The sequence below is a fragment of the Aquarana catesbeiana genome, linkage group LG06 (assembly GCF_042186555.1).
Source record: "Aquarana catesbeiana isolate 2022-GZ linkage group LG06, ASM4218655v1, whole genome shotgun sequence".
Lineage (NCBI taxonomy): Eukaryota > Metazoa > Chordata > Amphibia > Anura > Ranidae > Aquarana > Aquarana catesbeiana.
The window spans coordinates 14833935-14853658 of record NC_133329.1 but is presented as its reverse complement, the minus strand read 5'-3'; the positions used below and the strand labels follow the sequence as shown (position 1 = coordinate 14853658).

Genomic DNA, 19724 nt, shown 5'->3' with positions numbered 1-19724 from the left:
CCGATAGGTCACCTTTTCTTCTTTTAGCCAGTTGTTCCTGTGTCAAATCTTGATATACAGTAGAAGTGCTGGACGAGAAGGAAGCAGACAAAGTGTTAGAAGCATGATTATTAGAAGTGGGTACCTTGGAGGTAAAAGGCTTGTTTCTAGATTTAGTTTCCTTGGTGGTATCCCAATTGTAAGCATACCCATTTTCATGGGCCGCTAAGTCTCTTAGAAATTTACTTTCTTTATCATTGATTATTGTGAGTGTGTATTCCTCCAGGTGAGCCCGCAGGGTTTTTTCCCGTTTGCTATACCTGGGGGAGGACACACCTTGTGCGTGGTCAGTATACCATCGATTGATCGCAACATCAAGATGCGCCAATTTGGTGGAATATTCATTGCATAGCATAGAGAGCATGTTGAGGGAGCATGACAGAAGGTTGCTCTCCCAAGATGCCCTTAATGAATCATTGATTTTTTTAATATTGGGGAATAGCTGTATTCTTAATCCCCAAGGAATAATCTTGTGTTCAGCATATTTACCAAAATAAATTTTATGCCAGTATATTCTGGCTTTCTTTTCCAGAAGGCGTTGTAATCTGATAAATGCCCTGTCCAGTTCAGCATCAGTCATAGTAGAGGCATTTTGAGATGCCTGGATACGCGTCATAAGACCCTCCCAGGCCTCTCCACAGAAATCTGCCATGGCTGCACCTGATAGATCCCCAAACAGCACTAAAATGCACAAAAAACACAGCAAAGAAATACAAAGTTGTCACAGTAATAGAACACAGTAAGTAGGGATAACCGTAAAAAGTAATTTAAATGTTTTAGATAGGTCGAGACCTACAGGGGCAGAAGAAGTTACCAGAATAACAATGAGATGAGGAAAATAATATAGTAGTACTCAATATTCCTATGAGGGCCCAAATCTAGCCAAGAGGACAGTAAGCACTGAAGCTTTTTGATACTCAGTAAATATAGTGGTGGCTAGATGGTACCATGAGATACAGTACCTCATCCCCAAATAAATCAAGTAACTAGTGGGTATAGGGACAGGGGATTATAGCGGTACTAGGGTGAAGAAAATACAAAAGGGATAAAAAAGTTTTAAAAAACAAAAATTACAAAGTTTATTTATTGGTAATAATACATACATAGAAGAAACATATAATATAAATTTACATTAAAATAGATTTGTATACTGTATACGACCCAAAGTAAGGTGGAATAGGCCAGATGGAGATGGCCGTAAAAATAAGGCTCAATTTCCTACATGTTTCGCCAAAACATTGGCTTCCTCAGGGAACAAGAGCTCAAAATTGGATATATGGAAGGGTCTATATGTAGGGATACAGAAAGACAACATGTCAATACATTTACTTTGCAAAACAGTACTACGTGTACAGTGAGAGATAATTTATTCGGTGTAAAGGCTGGACAGTCATGCATTGAGGTGTCACCACCAAAACCGGTAGCACAGACCTACCTGAAGTACCAACACCCAGGCCTATTCCACCTTACTTTGGGTCGTATACAGTATACAAATCTATTTTAATGTAAATTTATATTATATGTTTCTTCTATGTATGTATTATTACCAATAAATAAACTTTGTAATTTTTGTTTTTTAAAACTTTTTTATCCCTTTTGTATTTTCTTCACCCTAGTACCGCTATAATCCCCTGTCCCTATACCCACTAGTTACTTGATTTATTTGGGGATGAGGTACTGTATCTCATGGTACCATCTAGCCACCACTATATTAACCCCCCACAGTTGGTCAGTTGGCAGCACCCCCCCCGCGGCACTTACCCCATCGGTTGCAGGCAGGCTTCTACGGACGGCAGGCAGCGGCCAGGTTGCAGGCCCCTACAGGCGGGTTGTGGGCTCCTACAGGCGGCAGGCAGCAGCCGGGTTGTGCGCTCCTATGGGTGGCAGGCAGGATGCTGGCTCCAATGGGCTGCGGGCAGCATCTCCTGTGTCCTCTCTGCATCACGATGGCTTCCGCAGTGGGGCTCCTCCCTTCTCCTCCTCCTAGGTGTCCAATAGGATCACCTGTCCTTTAAGTCAATTGGATGATGAGTCTCACCCATCTGCGCCCCAAGCCCACCCTTTTTTGAAGCCTATTAGAGCCTCTGCCTCTAATCACATGCTTCAAAAAAACACGCCCCCCGTCATTGAAAAATCCATAGTCCGGCGCCCTGCATGTAGATCAGGGGGCCGGACAAATGGATGAAAGCGGGTGACAGGAGTTCAGAACTGCAATCCTGTGATCCATAGGAGAAGTACAACCAAACAAACGGTTGGTCCTGTTAGAAATCCAGCGCCCCTGTCCCTTTATATGAACTGAAATCTCAACTTTCTTTTGTGAACTTCAACCCCCCCCCTCATATAATGGAGATGAAGACAGAGGAGATGTTATGTAGTTCTAACACACTTCCTGTTCTTGATTTGAGAAAGAAATCACATATACAGTGCCTGCAAAAGTATTCACCCCTTGGCTTTTTACCTATTTTGTTACATTACAGCCTTTAGTTCAATGTTTTTTTAATCTGAATTATATGTGATGGATCAGAACACAATAGTCTAAGTTGGTGAAGTAAAATTAGAAAAATATATACATAAAACTATTTTTCAGAAATAAAAAAAACTGATAATTGGCATGTGCGTATGTATTCACCCCCTTTGCTATGAAGCCCATAAAAAGCTCTGGTGCCACCAATTACCTTCAGAAGTCACATAATTAGTGAAATGATGTCCACCTGTGTGCAATCTAAGTGTCACATGATCTGTCATTACATAGACACACCTTTGTGAAAGGCCCCAGAGGCTGCAACACCTAAGCAAGAGGCACCACTAACCAAACACTGCCATGAAGACCAAGGAACTCTCCAAACAAGTAAGGGACAATGTTGTAGAGAAGTACAAGTCGGGGTTAGGTTCTAATAAAATATCCAAATCTTTGATGATCCCTAGGAGCACCATCAAATCTATCATAACCAAATGGAAAGAACATGGCACAACAGCAAACCTGCCAAGAGACGGCCGCACACCAAAACTCACGGACCGGGCAAGGAGGGCATTAATCAGAGAGGAGCACAGAGACCTAAGGTAACCCTGGAGGAGCTGCAGAGTTCCACAGCAGAGACTGGAGTATCTGTCCATAGGACGACAATAAGCCGTACGCTCCATAGAGTTGGGCTTTATGGCAGAGTGGCCAGAAGAAAGACATTACTTTCAGCAAAAAACAAAATGGCACGTTTTGAGTTTGGTCTGATGAGACTAAAATTTAACTTTTTGTCCATCAAAGAAAACGCTATGTCTGGCGCAAACCCAACACATCACATCACCCAAAGAACACCATCCCCACTGTGAAACATGGTGGTGGCAGCATCATGCTGGGGGGATGTTTTTCAGCAGTCGGGACTGGGAAACTGGTCAGAGTTGAGGGAAAATGGATGGTGCTAAATACAGGGATGTTCTTGAGCAAATGCTGTACCACTCTGTGTGTGATTTGAGGCTAGGACGGCGGTTCAAAAATCCCAGTGGTAAGATGTGGCAAGCTCATAGAGACTTATCCAAAGAGACTTGGAGCTTTGATAGCGGCAAAAGGTGGCTCTACAAAGTATTGACTTTAGGGGGGTGAATAGTTATGCACATTGACTTTTTCTGTCATTTTGTCCTATTTGTTGTTTGCTTCACAGTAAAAAAAAAAAAAAATATATCTTTAAAGTTGTGGGCATGTTCTATAAATTAATTGATGCAAATCCTCAAACAATCCATGTTAATTTCAGGTTGTGAGGCAACAAAACATGAAAAATGCCAAGGGGGTGAATACTTTTGCAAGGCGCTGTAAAGGCCCGGACACACGATCAGACTTTTTGACAACAAACATGCAAATTAGCTGTTTTAAGGCAACATCCGACCGTGTGTACACTCCATCGGACAAACTTTTTCGGTTTTCATCGGACAAATGTTGGGTGTGCGAACAGACAAACTTGGCGGCAACAAAAGTCCGATGGAGCAAAGTCTGATCGTGTGTACACAAAACCATCGGACTTTTGTATATACAAATATATTGTACAGGTTGCCAAGGTTGGGTCCTGGACGGGTACTATATATCACCAATATTTGGGTTGTGGTCCCTTTAAGGGAAGTGTGATAGTATTCAGGGGGTCACCCAGGATGGGTGAGGAATTCCTGGGAATAGCTTTAACCACTTCCCGCCTGCCGGCGGTCAAATGATGGCTGGGCGGCGCGGCTCTCGTTCTGGGTGGACGTCATATGATGGCCCTCCAGAACGACCGCTCTCGCGCAGCGATTGGTCGTGCAGTGTGTTAGTCTGACACACCGCTACACTGATCTCGGTAAAGAGCCTCTGACGGAGGATCTTTACCACGTGATCAGCCTTGTCCAATCACGGCTGATCAGGATGTAAACAGGAAGAGCTGATTGGCTTTTCCTCACTCGCGTCTGACAGACATGAGTAGAGGAGAGCTGATCGGCTGCTCTCCTGACATTGTTTATCAGCGCAGCCCCCCCCCCCCGGATGCCCACCCAGAACCACCAGGAATGGCCACCACACTGGACCACCAGGTATGCCACCTTAGACCACCAGGGAAATGCCAATCAGTGCCCAGGCAGCTGCCAATCAGTGCCCATCCCCAATGCCTGCCAGTGCCATTAGTGATGCCTATCAATGCCATCTATCAGTGCAGCATATCAGTGCCCATCAGTGCCACGTATCAGTGCCTATCAGTGCCGCCTATCAGTGCCACTCATAAGTCCCCGTCAGTGCAGCCTTTCAGTGCCCACCAGTGCCATCCATGAGTGCCCATCAGTGCCGCCTATCAATGCCCATCAGTGCTGCACATCAGTGCCACCCATCAGTGCTGCCTACCATTGCCCATCAGTGCCGCCGATCAGTGCACGTCAGTGCCCATCAGTGCCACTTCATTCGTGCCACCTCATTAGTGCCACCCATCAGTGCCGCCTACCAGTGCCCATCAGTGCCACGTATCAGTGCCCATCAGTGCCGCCTATCAGTGCCACTCATAAGTCCCCATCAGTGCAGCCTTTCAGTGCCCACCAGTGCCATCCATGAGTGCCCATCAGTGCTGCCTATCAATGCCCATCAGTGCTGCATATCTGTGCCACCCATCAGTGCCACCTACCAGTGCCCATCAGTGCCGCCTATCAGTGCACGTCAGTGCCCATCAGTGCCACCTCATTGGTGCCACCTCATCAGTGACACCCATCAGTGCCGCCTACCAGTGCCCATAAGTGCCACGTATCAGTGCCCATCAGTGCCGCCTATCAGTGCCACTCATAAGTCCCCGTCACTGCAGCCTTTCAGTGCCCACCAGTGCCATCCATGAGTGTCCACCAGTGCCGCCTATCAATGCCCATCAGTGCTGCATATCAGTGACACCCATCAGTTCCGCCTACCAGTGCCCATCAGTGAAGGAGAAAACTTACTTATTTAGAAAATTTTATAACAGAAAGAAAAGAAAAACTTTTTTTTTTCAAAATTTTAGGTCATTTTGTATTTGTTTAGCAAAAAATAAAAATCACAAAGGTGATCAAATACCACCAAAAGAAAGCTCTATTTGTGGGAACAAAATGACAAAACCTCTGTTTAAGTACAATGTAGCATGACTGCGTAATTGTCATTTAAACAGAGACAGCGCTGACAGCTGAAAATTGGCCTGGACAGGAAAGGGGTGTAAGTGTCCAGTATTGAAGTAATCAGGAGAGGACTGACTCGCAGTTCTCTCTGTGTTAATAGAGAGATATTTGGGACCCGGAATTTCGGAGGCTCTGAAGTGATATTTGACATTCGGGTTCAGGCACACACGGGGTTAAGAGCCCCCAGGAAGCAACTCTTCAACACAGGAAGTAGTGCGAGGAGGGGCGGTGGTGACTAAATCGGTCTTGAAGAGCTGTAAGTTTGCCGGAGGTTGCTAAAAGATTTACCAAGGACTGGTAAAACCTCGGGGGAGAAGACCCATCCACAAACTGTAGGTGCCTTTTCACTTTTACTTTGTGCTGAATTTTGTATTTTTTGCTTGTGTGCTGCTGGAAGCCTTATTTTTGATTTGCTTGCTGACAATAAAATCCTTTTTGTTTTAACGTTTAACAGTTTTGCACTCGGTCCTGTGGAGCTACAATCCCCAAACTTTACTGTATCTCACAAAAGTGAGTACACCTCTCACATTTTTGTAAATCTTTTCTTCTATCTTTTCATGTGACAACACTGAAGAAATGACACTTGTCTACAATGTAAAGTAGTGAGTGTACAGCTTGTATAACAGTGTAAATTTGCTGTCCCCTCAAAATAACTCAACACACAGCCATTAATGTCTAAACTGCTGGCAACAAAAGTGAGTACACCCCTAAGTGAAAATTTCCAAATTGGGCCCAAAGTGTCAATATTTTGTGTGGCCACCATTCAGAGGCATAACTAGAAATTACAGGGCCCCATAGCAAAATGTTGTATGCCCCCCCCCCCCCTTGCAAACAGCCCCCCCCCCTGCAAACATCAGCCCCCCCACACACAAAAAAATAACTAATGCCATTAAACAACAGATTACCACACTCATGTGGCACAGTACCCAGGCAACAGCTTATATTAATTTTGAACAACAAAACAAAAATGTAAATAACCATATAATAAATAAAATGCAAAATTCAATGCAGTATACTGTATACTGCTATTCATGGGCAGAGTGCAGCTGCTATTCATGGGCACAGTGAGGCTGCTATTCATGGGTACAGTGAGGCTGCTATTCATGGGCACAGTGAGGCTGCTATTCATGGGCACAATGAGGCTGCTATTCATGGGCACAGTGAGGCTGCTATTCATGGGCACAGTGAGACTGCTATTCATGGGTACAGTGAAGCTGCTATTCAGGGGCACAGTAAGGCTGCTATTCATGGGCACAGTGAAGCTGCTATTCATGGGCACAGTGAGGCTGCTATTCATGGGCACAGTGAGGCTGCTATTCATGGTTACAGTGAGGCTGCTATTCAGGGGCACAGTGAGGCTGCTATTCATGGGCACAGTAAGGGTGCTATTCATGGGCACAGTGAGGCTGCTATTCATGGGCACAGTGAGGCTGCATTTGACTGGTGGGGGGTAACATGAAGGAAGACAGTGAGATCACCAACACTGCAGCACACCAGTGTGAGCCCACATCATAGTACACATGACCAGGTACTGCACAGGTTGCTAAAAGAAACCTCCTTATTGGCAGAGAGGGAGGGGGAGAGGAATTTGGAAGCAAGCAGGAAGGGAAAGAGGGGGGAGAGGCTGGTCACAGCTCACGCACTTGGAAGGAAGGACCCAGCAGGAGGCTCAGTCATCAGCTTCCAGAGCATCCTATACAGAACACTGTCTGCTCTCAGGTTAAATGTTCCCACCCACATAACCTATTCACAGACACAGCACACAGGCTGCTCAGAGTGTGGGTAGGCACAGTGAGAGAGGGGGCTGGAGGAGGCAGAGCGGATCGACCCTCTTCCATTCAGCTTTGCTGTGAATGGATACAGAGTGTCCGCTCAGAAGCAGGGAACAGCACTGTGACAGGACAGATGTCCGCTCACAGCACAAACACTCCTGCATGCTTCTGGGCTGTTATCCAGCCCTGTCAGCCTCCCTCTGGATTCGCCCGAGCAGTATCACTCCGCCAACTGCGGAACTGCTCATGCGCAGTTCGCAGCTTGCAGCACATCAGTCTTTTTACAGTCAATCAGCCCAGCCCATCCCTGCTCATCCTCATCGGGCTCCACTCGGCTGCGGGCCCCATAGCGTCCGCGTGGGTCGCTATGGTGGTAGTTACACCCCTGCCACCATTATTTTCTAGCACTGCCTTAACCCTCTTGGGCATGGAGATCACCAGAGTTTCACAGGTTGTCACTGGAGTCCTCTTCCCCTCCTCCATGACGACATCACGGAGCTGGTGGATGTTAGAGACCTTGCGCTCCTCCACCTTCCATTTGCCACACAGATGCTCAATGGGGTTTAGGTCTGGAGAAGGCAGTGGTCGTCTTGGAGGTGTGTTTGAGGTCGTTATGTTGGAATACTGCCCTGCGGCCCAGTCTCCGAAGAGAGTGGATCATGCTATGCTTCAGTATGTCACAGTACATGTTGGCATTCATGGTCCCCTCAATGAACTGTAGCCCTCCAGTGCCGGCAGCACTCATGCAGCCCCAGACCATGACACTCCCACCACCATGCTTGACTGTAGACAAGACACACTTGTCTTTGTCCTCCTCACCTGGTTGCCGCCACACACGCTTCACACCATCTGAACCAAATAAGTTTATCTTGGTCTCATTAGACCACAGGACATGGTTCCAGTAATCAATGTCCTTAGTCTGCTTGTCTTCAGCAAACTGTTTGCAGGCTTTCTTGTGCATCATCTTTAGAAGAGGCTTCCTTCTGGGATGACAGTCATGTAGACCAATTTGATGCAGTGTGTGGCGTATGGTCTGAGCACTGACAGGCTGACCCCCCACCCCTTCAACCTCTGCAGCAATGCTGGCAGCACTCATACTTCTATTTCCCAAAGACAACCTCTGGAAATGACGCTGAGCACGTGACCTCAACTTCTTTGGTGGACCATGGCGAGGCTTGTTCTGAGTGGAACCTGTCCTGTTATACCGCTGTATGGTCTTGGCCACCGCGCTGCAGCTCAGTTTCAGGGTCTTGGCAATCTTCTTATAGCCTAGGCCATCTTTATGTAGAGAAACAATTCTTTTTTTCACCCTTGTGAAAAAAATACCTTGTAACATTAACGAGTCACATGACACCGGGGAGGGAAAATGGCTAATTGGGCCCAATTTGGACATTTTCACTTAGGGGTGTACTCACTTTTGTTGCCAGCGGTTTAGACATTAATGGCTGTGTGTTGAGTTATTTTGAGGGGACAGCAAATTTACACTGTGTGTGTATATGTATGTATGTATGTATGTATGTATGTATGTGTATATATGTATGTGTGTGTGTATATATATATATATATATATGCATATGATTACACACACACACTATACAGTCTGTCTTAGCTGTGCAGTAAAATGTCTCAGCTTTGCCTAACCAGCCAGCCTAAGGGCCACTTCATACCACATGCAGTCCAGTGCGTTTTTTTTTTCTGCATCAAAAATGTATGGAAAGTAGGTTATTTGCTTTTCAATGGCATAGTTCACACCAGTGCTTGCAGTTCCAGCCCCAGAAAAAAAAAAGTAGAACACGTTGCATTTTTCCTGCACTGGAACACTGTAAAATGCATCAAAAATGCACCGCCCAGTTGCGTTCCAGATGCATTCCAGTATGTTTTTGGTGCATTTTTTGATGCAGTCCCCCTTTTTTTTCTCTTAACCTAAATAAGGACATGCTTGTTTCAGTGTTGTTTTTGGTGCATTCCTATGCGTTTTTGATGTGTTTTACAGTGTTCCAGTACAGGAAAAATGCAGCTTGTTCTACTTTTTTTTTTTTCTGGAACTGACTGCAATGGTGTGAACTGTTGAAAACCATATAATCTACAAACCTAAATAGAGATTACATCTCAAGTTCCTTTTTCTACAGGAAACCTGTGACATTACCTTCAGACTTTTCACCATTTAATATGATTTTTTTTTTTCCTTTTACTAGTGTCACATAACAAGAAAATGAGCAAAAAACCCCCAAAAACATTTTAGTTTTCAAATAACTTTGTCATGCTTTCAACCACATCATTTTGTGTCCTTTTGAATAGACGTGTGCACTGCTGAAAAATTAGTTTGTTCTTGTTTCATTTTTTATGATCGCAATCCGTAAATTCGAAAAAATTTGTAAAGTTGAAAATCTGAATAATTAACTAACTTAACTATTACTAATTATTAAATTATAGGTATTGGAATTTCCTTTCAAATTTGGCTGTCAGTGAACGTAACAAATGCGAATTTATCCGAAGTTGTGAATTATCCGAAATAACAAATGCCGTATCTAAACAAATGGAACTAAACAAATTAATAATAATAATAATTTTTCGATGTATTATTGTTCAATACAATCCCAGACACGAACCGCAGCTTCCAGTTAAAAATCGCAGACTTAGAGGATTGCTCTCATCGTAATAACTAGACATGTGCAATTAGTTTTGTTCCGAATTCGTTTTTTAACGAATTTCGACAAATTCGTTAATTTGGAAACATCCGAATTTCCGAAAAGCCATTTAAGGAATGTTTTCGAATATTTGAAATTTTGGAAATTCTGAAAATCTGAAATAATGACTAACTATTAAATTATAGGTATTGGGATTTCCTTTCAAATTTGGCTGTTAGTGAACGTAACGAATGCAAAATTTATCCGAAGTTACGAATAATCTGAAATAACGATTGCCGCATCTAAAAAAAAAAAATGCAGTAATGAATTAATAATAATAATAAACAAAGATAATAAAAATGTTTTATTATTATTTATTATTAATTAGTTCCATTCCATCTGTTTACATACGGCATTCATTATTTTGGATAATTCGTAACTTTGGATAAATTTGTATTCGTTACATTCACCAACAGCCAAATTTGAAAGGGAATCCCAATACCTATCATTTAATAGTTAGTAATAGTTAGGTTATTATTAGTTAGTTATTATTTCAGGTTTTCGGATTTACAAATTTACAAATTTTTATTGAATTTCCTAATTTATGAATTCTTTCGAATTTACGAATATTTGGAAAAGTTCGTTAAGCCGGTTTTTCGTTAATTCAGATGTTTCCGAATTAACTAATTTGTTGAAATTCGTTAAACGAATTTGGAACTAAACGAATTGCACATATCTACTTTTGAATAGGACACATTTTAGGATAAAATGTATAGTTTTTATTTACAGTAAAATGTCAAATGCTGGTCAAAATAGAAAAAAAATGCTCTATGAAAATGAAACATCTTTTGCAAAACAATATTGCCAAAAAAAAAACAAAACAAAAAGGAAGCAAAGTCACTCCCCTCCTAAAAAAAAAATTAAAAAAAAAAAAAGTATACCTTACTTTATTTTAAGATACAGTTATTGATCCATTGTGGAGATGTAGAATTGGACCATGAAGGGTGAACATGTATGAGCGCCAAAAAGATTAAACCACATCACTGTAGTAATTAAAAATTGCCTTGTCTGGACTTCCCCTTACATTTTGCTTTGTAGAGAGACTCTGTCTTTCTTTTCTGTCCCTGCAGCAGAGGAAGACAGACAGAAGAACAACCATCTGAGAAAAAAAACAAACATTCTCTGGTCACAGATTTGATGACCTCCCAGCCATGAAGGGGTTAATGCCTCTCCCTGCCAGCCAATGACTGGCACACAAAGTGCAGTGTCAGCATTTCCTGAGTGTTGTAATATGTGACTGTCTGCTCTCCCCCCCCCCAGGCTCAGTAAGGACCAGCGATGGGTCTGTACAAGAATATGGTGGTGGGGATCTTCTCCAGAGAGTCCGATGAGACGTACTACTGGCTCATCAACCTGCTGCTATCACCGCAGTTCCGGTCAGTGGTCCAAGATGTCCGTCCAGTCCTTGTGTCCAACGTCATGTGCGGTCACTCCACTCAGCTGACCCAAGAGATCGACAAGTGCAATTTCGCCATTCTGTATCACACCAGGAGGAGAGGACGGCTGAACGTCACCAACGTCACCGACTCCTTGTATGACCAGGAGCTGAGACATCTGTCCGAGAAACTGGGTGAGGCTGATACTGAGAATTACAGTGAGGGAAGTGGTACTGTGCAGAGTCCATACATACAGAATAAGAACAGATACCGAGAATTACACCCGACATACAGGACAAGAGTATTTTTAGATTGAAAAGCAGAAATATAAACTCAGAAATGTTATCTGGTGTGTTCCATGTGACAGATATGATCTAACTGCAATTCTCTTAAACTGTCACCATCTCTGTCTTTATCTCTCTGATGCACACACTCAGAATTCTATGAATACATGATACAAATTATATACAGTATAATTTCCTTCCTTCCTTCCTTCCTTCCTTCCTTCCTTCCTTCCTTCCTTCCTTCCTTCCTTCCTTCCTTCCTTCCTTCCTTCCTTCCTTCCTTCCTTCCTTCCTTCCTTCCTTCCTTCCTTCCCTAAACCCACAACAGTAAAATCAGTAATCTGTATATGCAGCATAGCATGCTTGTTATACTCACTGTGGAATGTAAGGGGTTAATCCTCCGCATTGTGTAAAAAGGCTCTTTGATCCTGTATGCATAGATCCTCCCCCTCCTGTAGGGTCTATCTGGGGAAGGCCAGCTAACACGGGCGGCTAAGATAGAACATGAAAGACACGTAGCAATGGAGAGCAAAAACAAATCCCAAGAAATTCTTTAAGTATGTAAACAGTAAAAAAGGGAAGACAGACCATATTGGCCCCGTAAAGAATGAAGAAGGACATCTGGTTACAAATTGGGATAAAATCTTAGAAACAAAGAACACAGAGGAAAGATGGGTTTGCTTTAAGAGCATATTAAAAAAGGGTATTGGCTAGTGCATCCTAATGGGAAATAAATTTAAAAGAGCAAACAGTGGCTTAACTACAATGTAAAAAATCATATAAAAGCAAAGGAGAAGGCCTTAAAAAAATACAAGGCTGAGGGAGCATCATCAGCATTCAGACTTTACAAAGAATGCAACAAGAAATGTAAGGGTGCAATTAGATCGGCCAAGATAGAACACAAAAGACACATAGCAGAGGAGAGCAAAAAAAATCCCAAGAAATTCTTTAAGTATTAAAGAGGGAGGGCAGACTATATTGGCCCCATAAAGAATGAGGAAGGTCATCTGGTTACAAAGGATGGGGAGATGGCGAAGGTATTAAATTTATTCTTCTCCTCAGTCTTCACGAGTGAATCGGGGGGCTTCAATAACCAAAACTGCAGTGTTTATCCTCCTGACACAACACAGGAAGCACCTCCATGGCTAACAGAGGACAGAATTAAAATTAGACTTGGGAAACTTAACATTAATAAATCACCGGGACCAGATGGCTTGCACCCGAGGGTACTTAGGGAACTCAGTCAACTAATTGCCAGACCATTGTTCCTAATTTTTACTGACAGTCTACTGACTGGAATGGTAACAGCTGATTGGAGAAAAGACAATGTAGCACCAATATTTAAAAAAGGGCCAAAATACATCCCTGGGAATTACAGACCAGTTAGCCTAACATCAATAGCATGCAAGCTCTTGGAGGGAATGATAAGGGACTATATACAAGATTTTAGTAATGAAAACAGTATCATTAGCAGTAATCGGTATGGTTTGGCAAGAACGATTCTTCATGAATCCAATCTATTAACCTTCTATGAGGAGGTGAGTTGCCATCTCGATAAAGGAAGGCCCGTAGACATGGTGTATCTGGATTTTACAAAAGCATTTGACACAGTTCCCCATAAACGTTTACTGTACAAAATAAGGTCCGTTGGCATGGACCATAGGGTGAGGACATGGATTGAAAACTGGCTACAAGGGCGAGTTCAGAGGGTGGTGATAAATGGGGGGTACTCTGAATGGTCAGGGTGGGTAGTGGGGTTCCCCAGGGTTCTGTGCTGGGACCAATCCTATTTAATTTGTTCATAAACGACCTAGAGGATGGGATAAACAGTTCAATCTCTGTATTTGCAGACGATACTAAGCTAAGCAGGGCAATAACTTCTCCGCAGGATGTGGAAACCTTGCAAGAAGATCTGAACAAATGAATGGGGTGGGCGACTACATGTCAAATCAGGTTCAATGTAGAAAAATGTAAAATAATGCATACGGGTGGCAAAAATATGAATGCAATCTATACACTGGGGGGAGAACCTCTGGGGGAATCTAGGATGGAAAAGGACCTGGGGGTCCTAGTAGATGATAGGCTCAGCAATGGCATGCAATGCCAAGCTGCTGATAACAAAGCAAACAGAATATTGGCATTAAAAGGGGGATCAACTCCAGAGATAAAACGATAATTCTCCCGCTCTACAAGACTCTGGTCCGGCTGCACCTGGAGTATGCTGTCCAGTTCTGGGCACCAGTCCTCAGGAAGGATGTACTGGAAATGGAGCGAGTACAAAGAAGGGCAACAAAGCTAATAAAGGGTCTATTCTATTCTCTCTGGAGAAGAGACGCTTATGATTTCAATATACAAATACCGGACTGGTGACCCTACAATAGGGAGAAAACTTTTTTTGCAGAAGGGAGTTTATCAAGACATGTGGCCACTCATTAAAATTAGAAGAAAAGAGGTTTAACATTACTACGTAGAGGGTTCTTTACTGTAAGAGCGGCAAGGATGTGGAATTCCCTTCCACAGGCGGTGGTCTCAGCGGGGAGCATCGATAGTTTCAAGGAACTATTAGATAATCACCTGAATGACCGCAACATACAGGGATATACAATGTAATACTGACATATAATCACACACATAGGTTGGACTTGATGGACTTGTGTCTTTTTTCAACCTCACCTACTATGTAACTATATGTAACACACAGGCAGGTTAACCAACCTGCACATGCTCAGTTGTGTCCTTTATGCTGGAGAGAACAGAGCTCAGAGATAGCCAGGTCACATGATATTGACATCACACATGTGGGCGTGTATACAGGCTAGAGTGGAAATCACCTCCTACCTGAACACACAGCTCTGGATAAACTCTGCAGGTTATCATGTGACCGTGGTATAGAGATCAGCCAAAAAGGTATATAGTGGCAGTATTTTAATGTAAAATGTAGAAGATTTATAAGCTGTAGGCACTGTGGCTGGGCAGATTAACTTTTTTCATATTACTGGGTTTAGTAACACTTTAACTGCTTGCCGACCGGCTCACGCCGATATACATCGGCAGAATGGCACGGCTGCACAAATGGGCGTACCTGTACGTCCCCTTAAAGACGCGGCATTGTGGGCGCGCGCCCACCACTTACTCTGTGACCGTGCCTGCGGGTCCTGCAGACTCGATGTCCGCCGGTGTCCCACAATCGTGTCACGGAGCGGCAGAATGGGGAGAATCTTATGTAAACAAGGCATTTCCCCGTTCTGCCTGGTGACATGACAGATAACTGCTCCCTGTCATCGGGAGCAGTGTTTGCTGTCATGTCGGTGGTAGCCCATCCTCCCCCACAGTTAGAATCACTCTCTAGGACACACTTAACCCCTTGATCCCCTCCTAGTGTTTAACCCCTTCCCTGCCAGTGTCATTTACACAGTAATCAATGCATTTTTATAGCTCTGATCGCTGTATAAATGACAATAGTGTCAAAAGTGTCTGACGTGTCCGCTATAATGTCACAGTCATGATAAATATCGCAGATCACCGCCATTACTAATAAAAAAAAAATAATAAAAATGCCATAAAACTATCCCTATTTTGTAGACGCTATAACTTTTGCGCAAACCAATGAATATACGCTTTTTGTGATTTTTATTACCAAAAATATGTAGAAGAATGCATATCGGTCTAAACTGAGAGAGACTTTTGTTTATATAATTTTTGGAGATATTTATTATAGCAAAAAGTAAAAAAGATAGCTTTTTTTTTTTCAAAATTGTCACTCTTTTTTTGTTCATAGCACAAAAAATAAAAACCACAGAGGTGATCAAATACCACCAAAGGAAAGTTCTATTTGTGGTAAAAAAAAAAAAAGGATGTCGATTTTGTTTGGGTGCAATGTCGCACGACCGCGCAATTGTCAGTTAAAGCGACGCAGTGCCGAATCGCAAAAAGTGCTCTTGTTAGGAAGAGAGAGAGAGAGAGAGAGAGAGAGATACAAAGAAACATTGTTTATAAACATTGATCAGACAGGAGATAGAGAGATACAAAGTAACATTGTTTATAAACATTGATCAGACAGGAGATAGAGAGATACAAAGTAACATTGTTTATAAACATTGATCAGACAGGAGATAGAGAGATACAAAGTAACATTGTTTATAAACATTGATCAGACAGGAGATAGAGAGATACAAAGTAACATTGTTTATAAACATTGATCAGACAGGAGATAGAGAGATACAAAGTAACATTGTTTATAAACATTGATCAGACAGGAAATAGAGAGATACAAAGTAACATTGTTTATAAACATTGATCAGACAGGAGATAGAGAGATACAAAGTAACATTGTTTATAAACATTTATCAGGCACCAGATAGGGAGATACAAACTAAGTCTCCTTTGACACGGGTAGACCGATCGGGTCTGCCTGTCAATTTTGCAGGCTGACCCGATCGGACCCTCTGTTATCCTCTATGGAGCAGCGAATGTAAACGGAGATGTGTTTTCATTTACACCCACTGACATCCAATGCAATCAGATCTGCTTAATACAGACGGATGGGGATCCATTCCCCATCCATCTATCAGATTGGATTGCAGTCGGGTGTAAATGGACAGGCAGTCTGTTTACTTCTGACTGCCCATAGAGGAGAGTGGTCTGTGTCTGCTCTGCATAAGCAGACACAGACTAGCCATCCACCTGCTCAGTGTGTGTAATATATATATATATATATGTACTGTAAAACCTTGGTTTGAGAGTAACTTGGTTTGAGAGCGTTTTGCAAGACAAGCAAAATGTTTTAATAAATTGTGTCTTGATATGCAAAAATTATGTCACAACTGGGTATAAAAGAGAAGAGAGGCGCCTATAAGTGTAGCAATGTGGTTATATTTAATGAAGGTACAACATTTAGCAACATATTGCTACACTTGGAGGCGCCTCTCTTCTCTTTTATACTCTGGAGCTCCTGCTGGATTTTGCTTCTAATCCCCTTGTGGAGGCTTCCGTTTGTGGATGGACATTTTATGGTTACACAACCTGATCACATTGCTATAATCTTTTTATATGGACTATAAACTGAAGGACCTATGAATAATTGGTTGTGGAACGAATCATTTGAGTTTCCATGATTTCTTATGGGGAAATTCGCTTTGATATACGAGTGCTTTGGATTACAAGCATGTTTCCGCAACGAATTATGCTCCCAATCCAAGGATTTACTGTATTTTTATGTATCCATTCTAATGATCTAAAGTTGATCGTGCAGTTTTTGCATGCAATACGCAATTTAAAAGTGGGCTTGCAGTGGGAGTGGCTGCTCTGTGAGTTGATAGAAGGGAGAGGTAGAATTGGCCGGTAAGAGTTATACGAGCTGCAGATTTGGCATAGTATTGCCCCCCCTACTTTTATAGGACAGTTATAGGGGGTCCCAAAGCTGGAGTGATCATTGACGGTTTCTATGTTTCAGCTGTAGGTTAGCCATCTGGCGGAGGGACACTTTACGTGCCGATTCACACAGGGGCGACCCAACTTACAGTGCGTCTATGCAAGGCGATCTGCACACGACTTCAGCGGCTTTTCAAAGTGACTTCTGTATAGAAGTCAATGGAAGCCGCCCTGAACTCGCCCCAAAGTAGTACAGGAACCTTTTTCTAAGACGGAGCGACTTGAGCCTCTCCTATTAGAACGGTTCCATAGTACAGAACGGAGCAGACTTGTTGGGTGGCTGAGTTGCCTGACAAGTCAACTCTGTGTGAACCGACACTAACGCTGCATACATTACCTACAACATGTTGTTATCTAATGTTCACCATTTCCTGTGAGCAATTTCCTTCACATTGTGGTAACCAACACCAGACTCAGATGTAAATAATGTACTGCCTGCTGGAAGAACACAGAAGAGAAGTTTCTCAGTGGCCTCCGGCATTGGTTTCAACGTTTTGCTGTTGTGGAGATGGAGACCATGTGACCATGACCAATGGCAAGGAACTGGTCACATGACTTCTGCTCGAGTGAGGCTATTTTCCTACATGTTAGGGGGGTTATGTTAGTAACTTGCATTTCATTCATAGGATTACAGTTTTTGATAGAAAAGACCATCTTCTTGCCAGCATGGTGCAGAGAAGGAACATTTTCCTTATATGTGGATGCAGAGGTCAAATATGCCCCCCCCCCATTGTGGCAGAGCCCTCCAATCAGTAGAGAATATGAGAATTTCTGATTACAGTTTTATAGCCCTGAAGCAGCAGGTGGTGTTTCAGACCTCTGCAGAGAGACCGCTGCTTTCACACAGAGAACAAGGATCCTTATCTGCAGCATGCTGGCAGGGGACAGGCTTTTCTGCTCAGCTCTCTGTAGCTACTTTTTTTAAGAAAATTAACTGGTGAAGACCACATGATGACCGATGTCTAGGCTTTAGTCATGTGACTCAAGCTGGAGGCAGCCACTTTTCCTATATAATATTAAGGGGATGTTTTATTCATTTCCATTTCATTCATAGTCATGCAGTTTTTTAGAAAGCAGCCACAGCCTTTGTGGAAAAGCCTTTCTGTGCAGAAGCCGTGTTCTCTCTGCAGAGGTCCAACATGTCCCCTGTTGAGTCAGAGCTTTCAAATCAGCAGAGAGCATGGCAGGGACGTGCTGGCCATAGAACTGCTGGTACTGAAGGGTGTACGCTAATGCCCAGGCGCGATCCCACAAGTGCCCATAATGCGCACACGCGCCAATGGGTACGCGTGCTCACCAACAAACATTGGCACCCAAATGCCATACAGTGGTGATGGAGAAAGAATTGTGGTAAGGCACAGATCTGGCCAAGGTTACAAAAAAAAATTCTGCTGCACTTAAGGTTCCTAAGAGCACAGTGGCCTCCATAATCCTTAAATGGAAGACGTTTAGGATGACCAGAACCCTTCCTAGAGCAAACTGAGCTATCAGGGGAGAAGAGCCTTGGTGAGAGAGGTAAAGAAGAACCCAAAGATCACTGTGGCTGAGCTCCAGAGATGCAGTCGGGAGATGAGAGAAAGTTGTAGAAAGTCAACCATCACTGCAGCCCTCCACCAGTCAGGGCTTTATGGCAGAGTGGCCTGACGGAAGCCTCTCCTCAGTGCAAGACACATAAAAGCCCGCATGGAGTTTGCTAAAAAACACCTTATGGACTCCAAGATGGTGAAAAATAAGATTCTCTGGTCTGATGAGACCAAGATAGAACTTTTTGGCCTTAATTCTAAGTGGTATGTGTAGAGAAAACCAGGCTCTGCTCATCACCTGTCCAATACAGTCCCAACAGTGAAGCATGGTGGTGGCAGCATCATGCTGTGGGGGGGGTTTCAGCTGCAGGGACAGGACGACTGGTTGCAATCGAGGAAAAGATGAATGCGGCCAAGTACAGGGATATCCTGGACGAAAACCTTCTCCAGAGTGCTCAGGACCTCAGACTGGGCCGAAGGTTTACCTTCCAACAAGACAATGACCCTAAGCACACAGCTAAAATAACGAAGGAGTGGCTTCACAACAACTCCGTGATTGTTCTTGAATGGCCCAGCCAGAGCCCTGACTTAAACCCAATTGAGCACCTCTGGAGAGACCTAAAAATGGCCGTCCACCAACGTTTACCATCCAACCTGACAGAACTGGAGAGGATCTGCAAGGAGGAATGGCAGAGGATCCCCAAATCCAGGTGTGAAAAACTTGTTGCATCTTTCCCAAAAAGACTCATGGCTGTATTAGATCAAAAGGGGCTTCTACTAAATACTGAGAAAAGTGACTGAATACTTAGGACCATGTGATATTTCAGTTCTTTTTTTTTTTTTTATAAATCTGCAAAAAATGTCAACAATTCTGTGTTTTTCTGTCACTATGGGGTGCTGTGTGTACATTAATGAGGAAAAAAAATGAACTTAAATGATTTTAGCAAATGGCTGCAATATAACAAAGAGTGAAAAA

At 43.2% G+C, this 19724-nt stretch overlaps 1 protein-coding gene across 2 annotated transcripts in view; it reads left to right on the top strand.

Moving 5' to 3' along the window:
• The first annotated feature begins 5763 nt into the window (after nucleotides 1-5763).
• Nucleotides 5764-19724, top strand: part of LOC141148168 (uncharacterized) — a 45465-nt gene continuing 31504 nt past the window's right edge. Inside the window, exons 1-3 of one of the 2 annotated variants that reach the window (XM_073635356.1) lie at nucleotides 5764-6008; nucleotides 6131-6186; nucleotides 11396-11705. In XM_073635356.1, the coding sequence (XP_073491457.1) occupies nucleotides 11414-11705 (292 nt within the window). In that variant the 5' untranslated portion in view covers nucleotides 5764-6008; nucleotides 6131-6186; nucleotides 11396-11413. The remainder of the gene's footprint in view (nucleotides 6009-6130; nucleotides 6187-11395; nucleotides 11706-19724) is intronic. The other variant, XM_073635355.1, reaches the window with a different exon arrangement.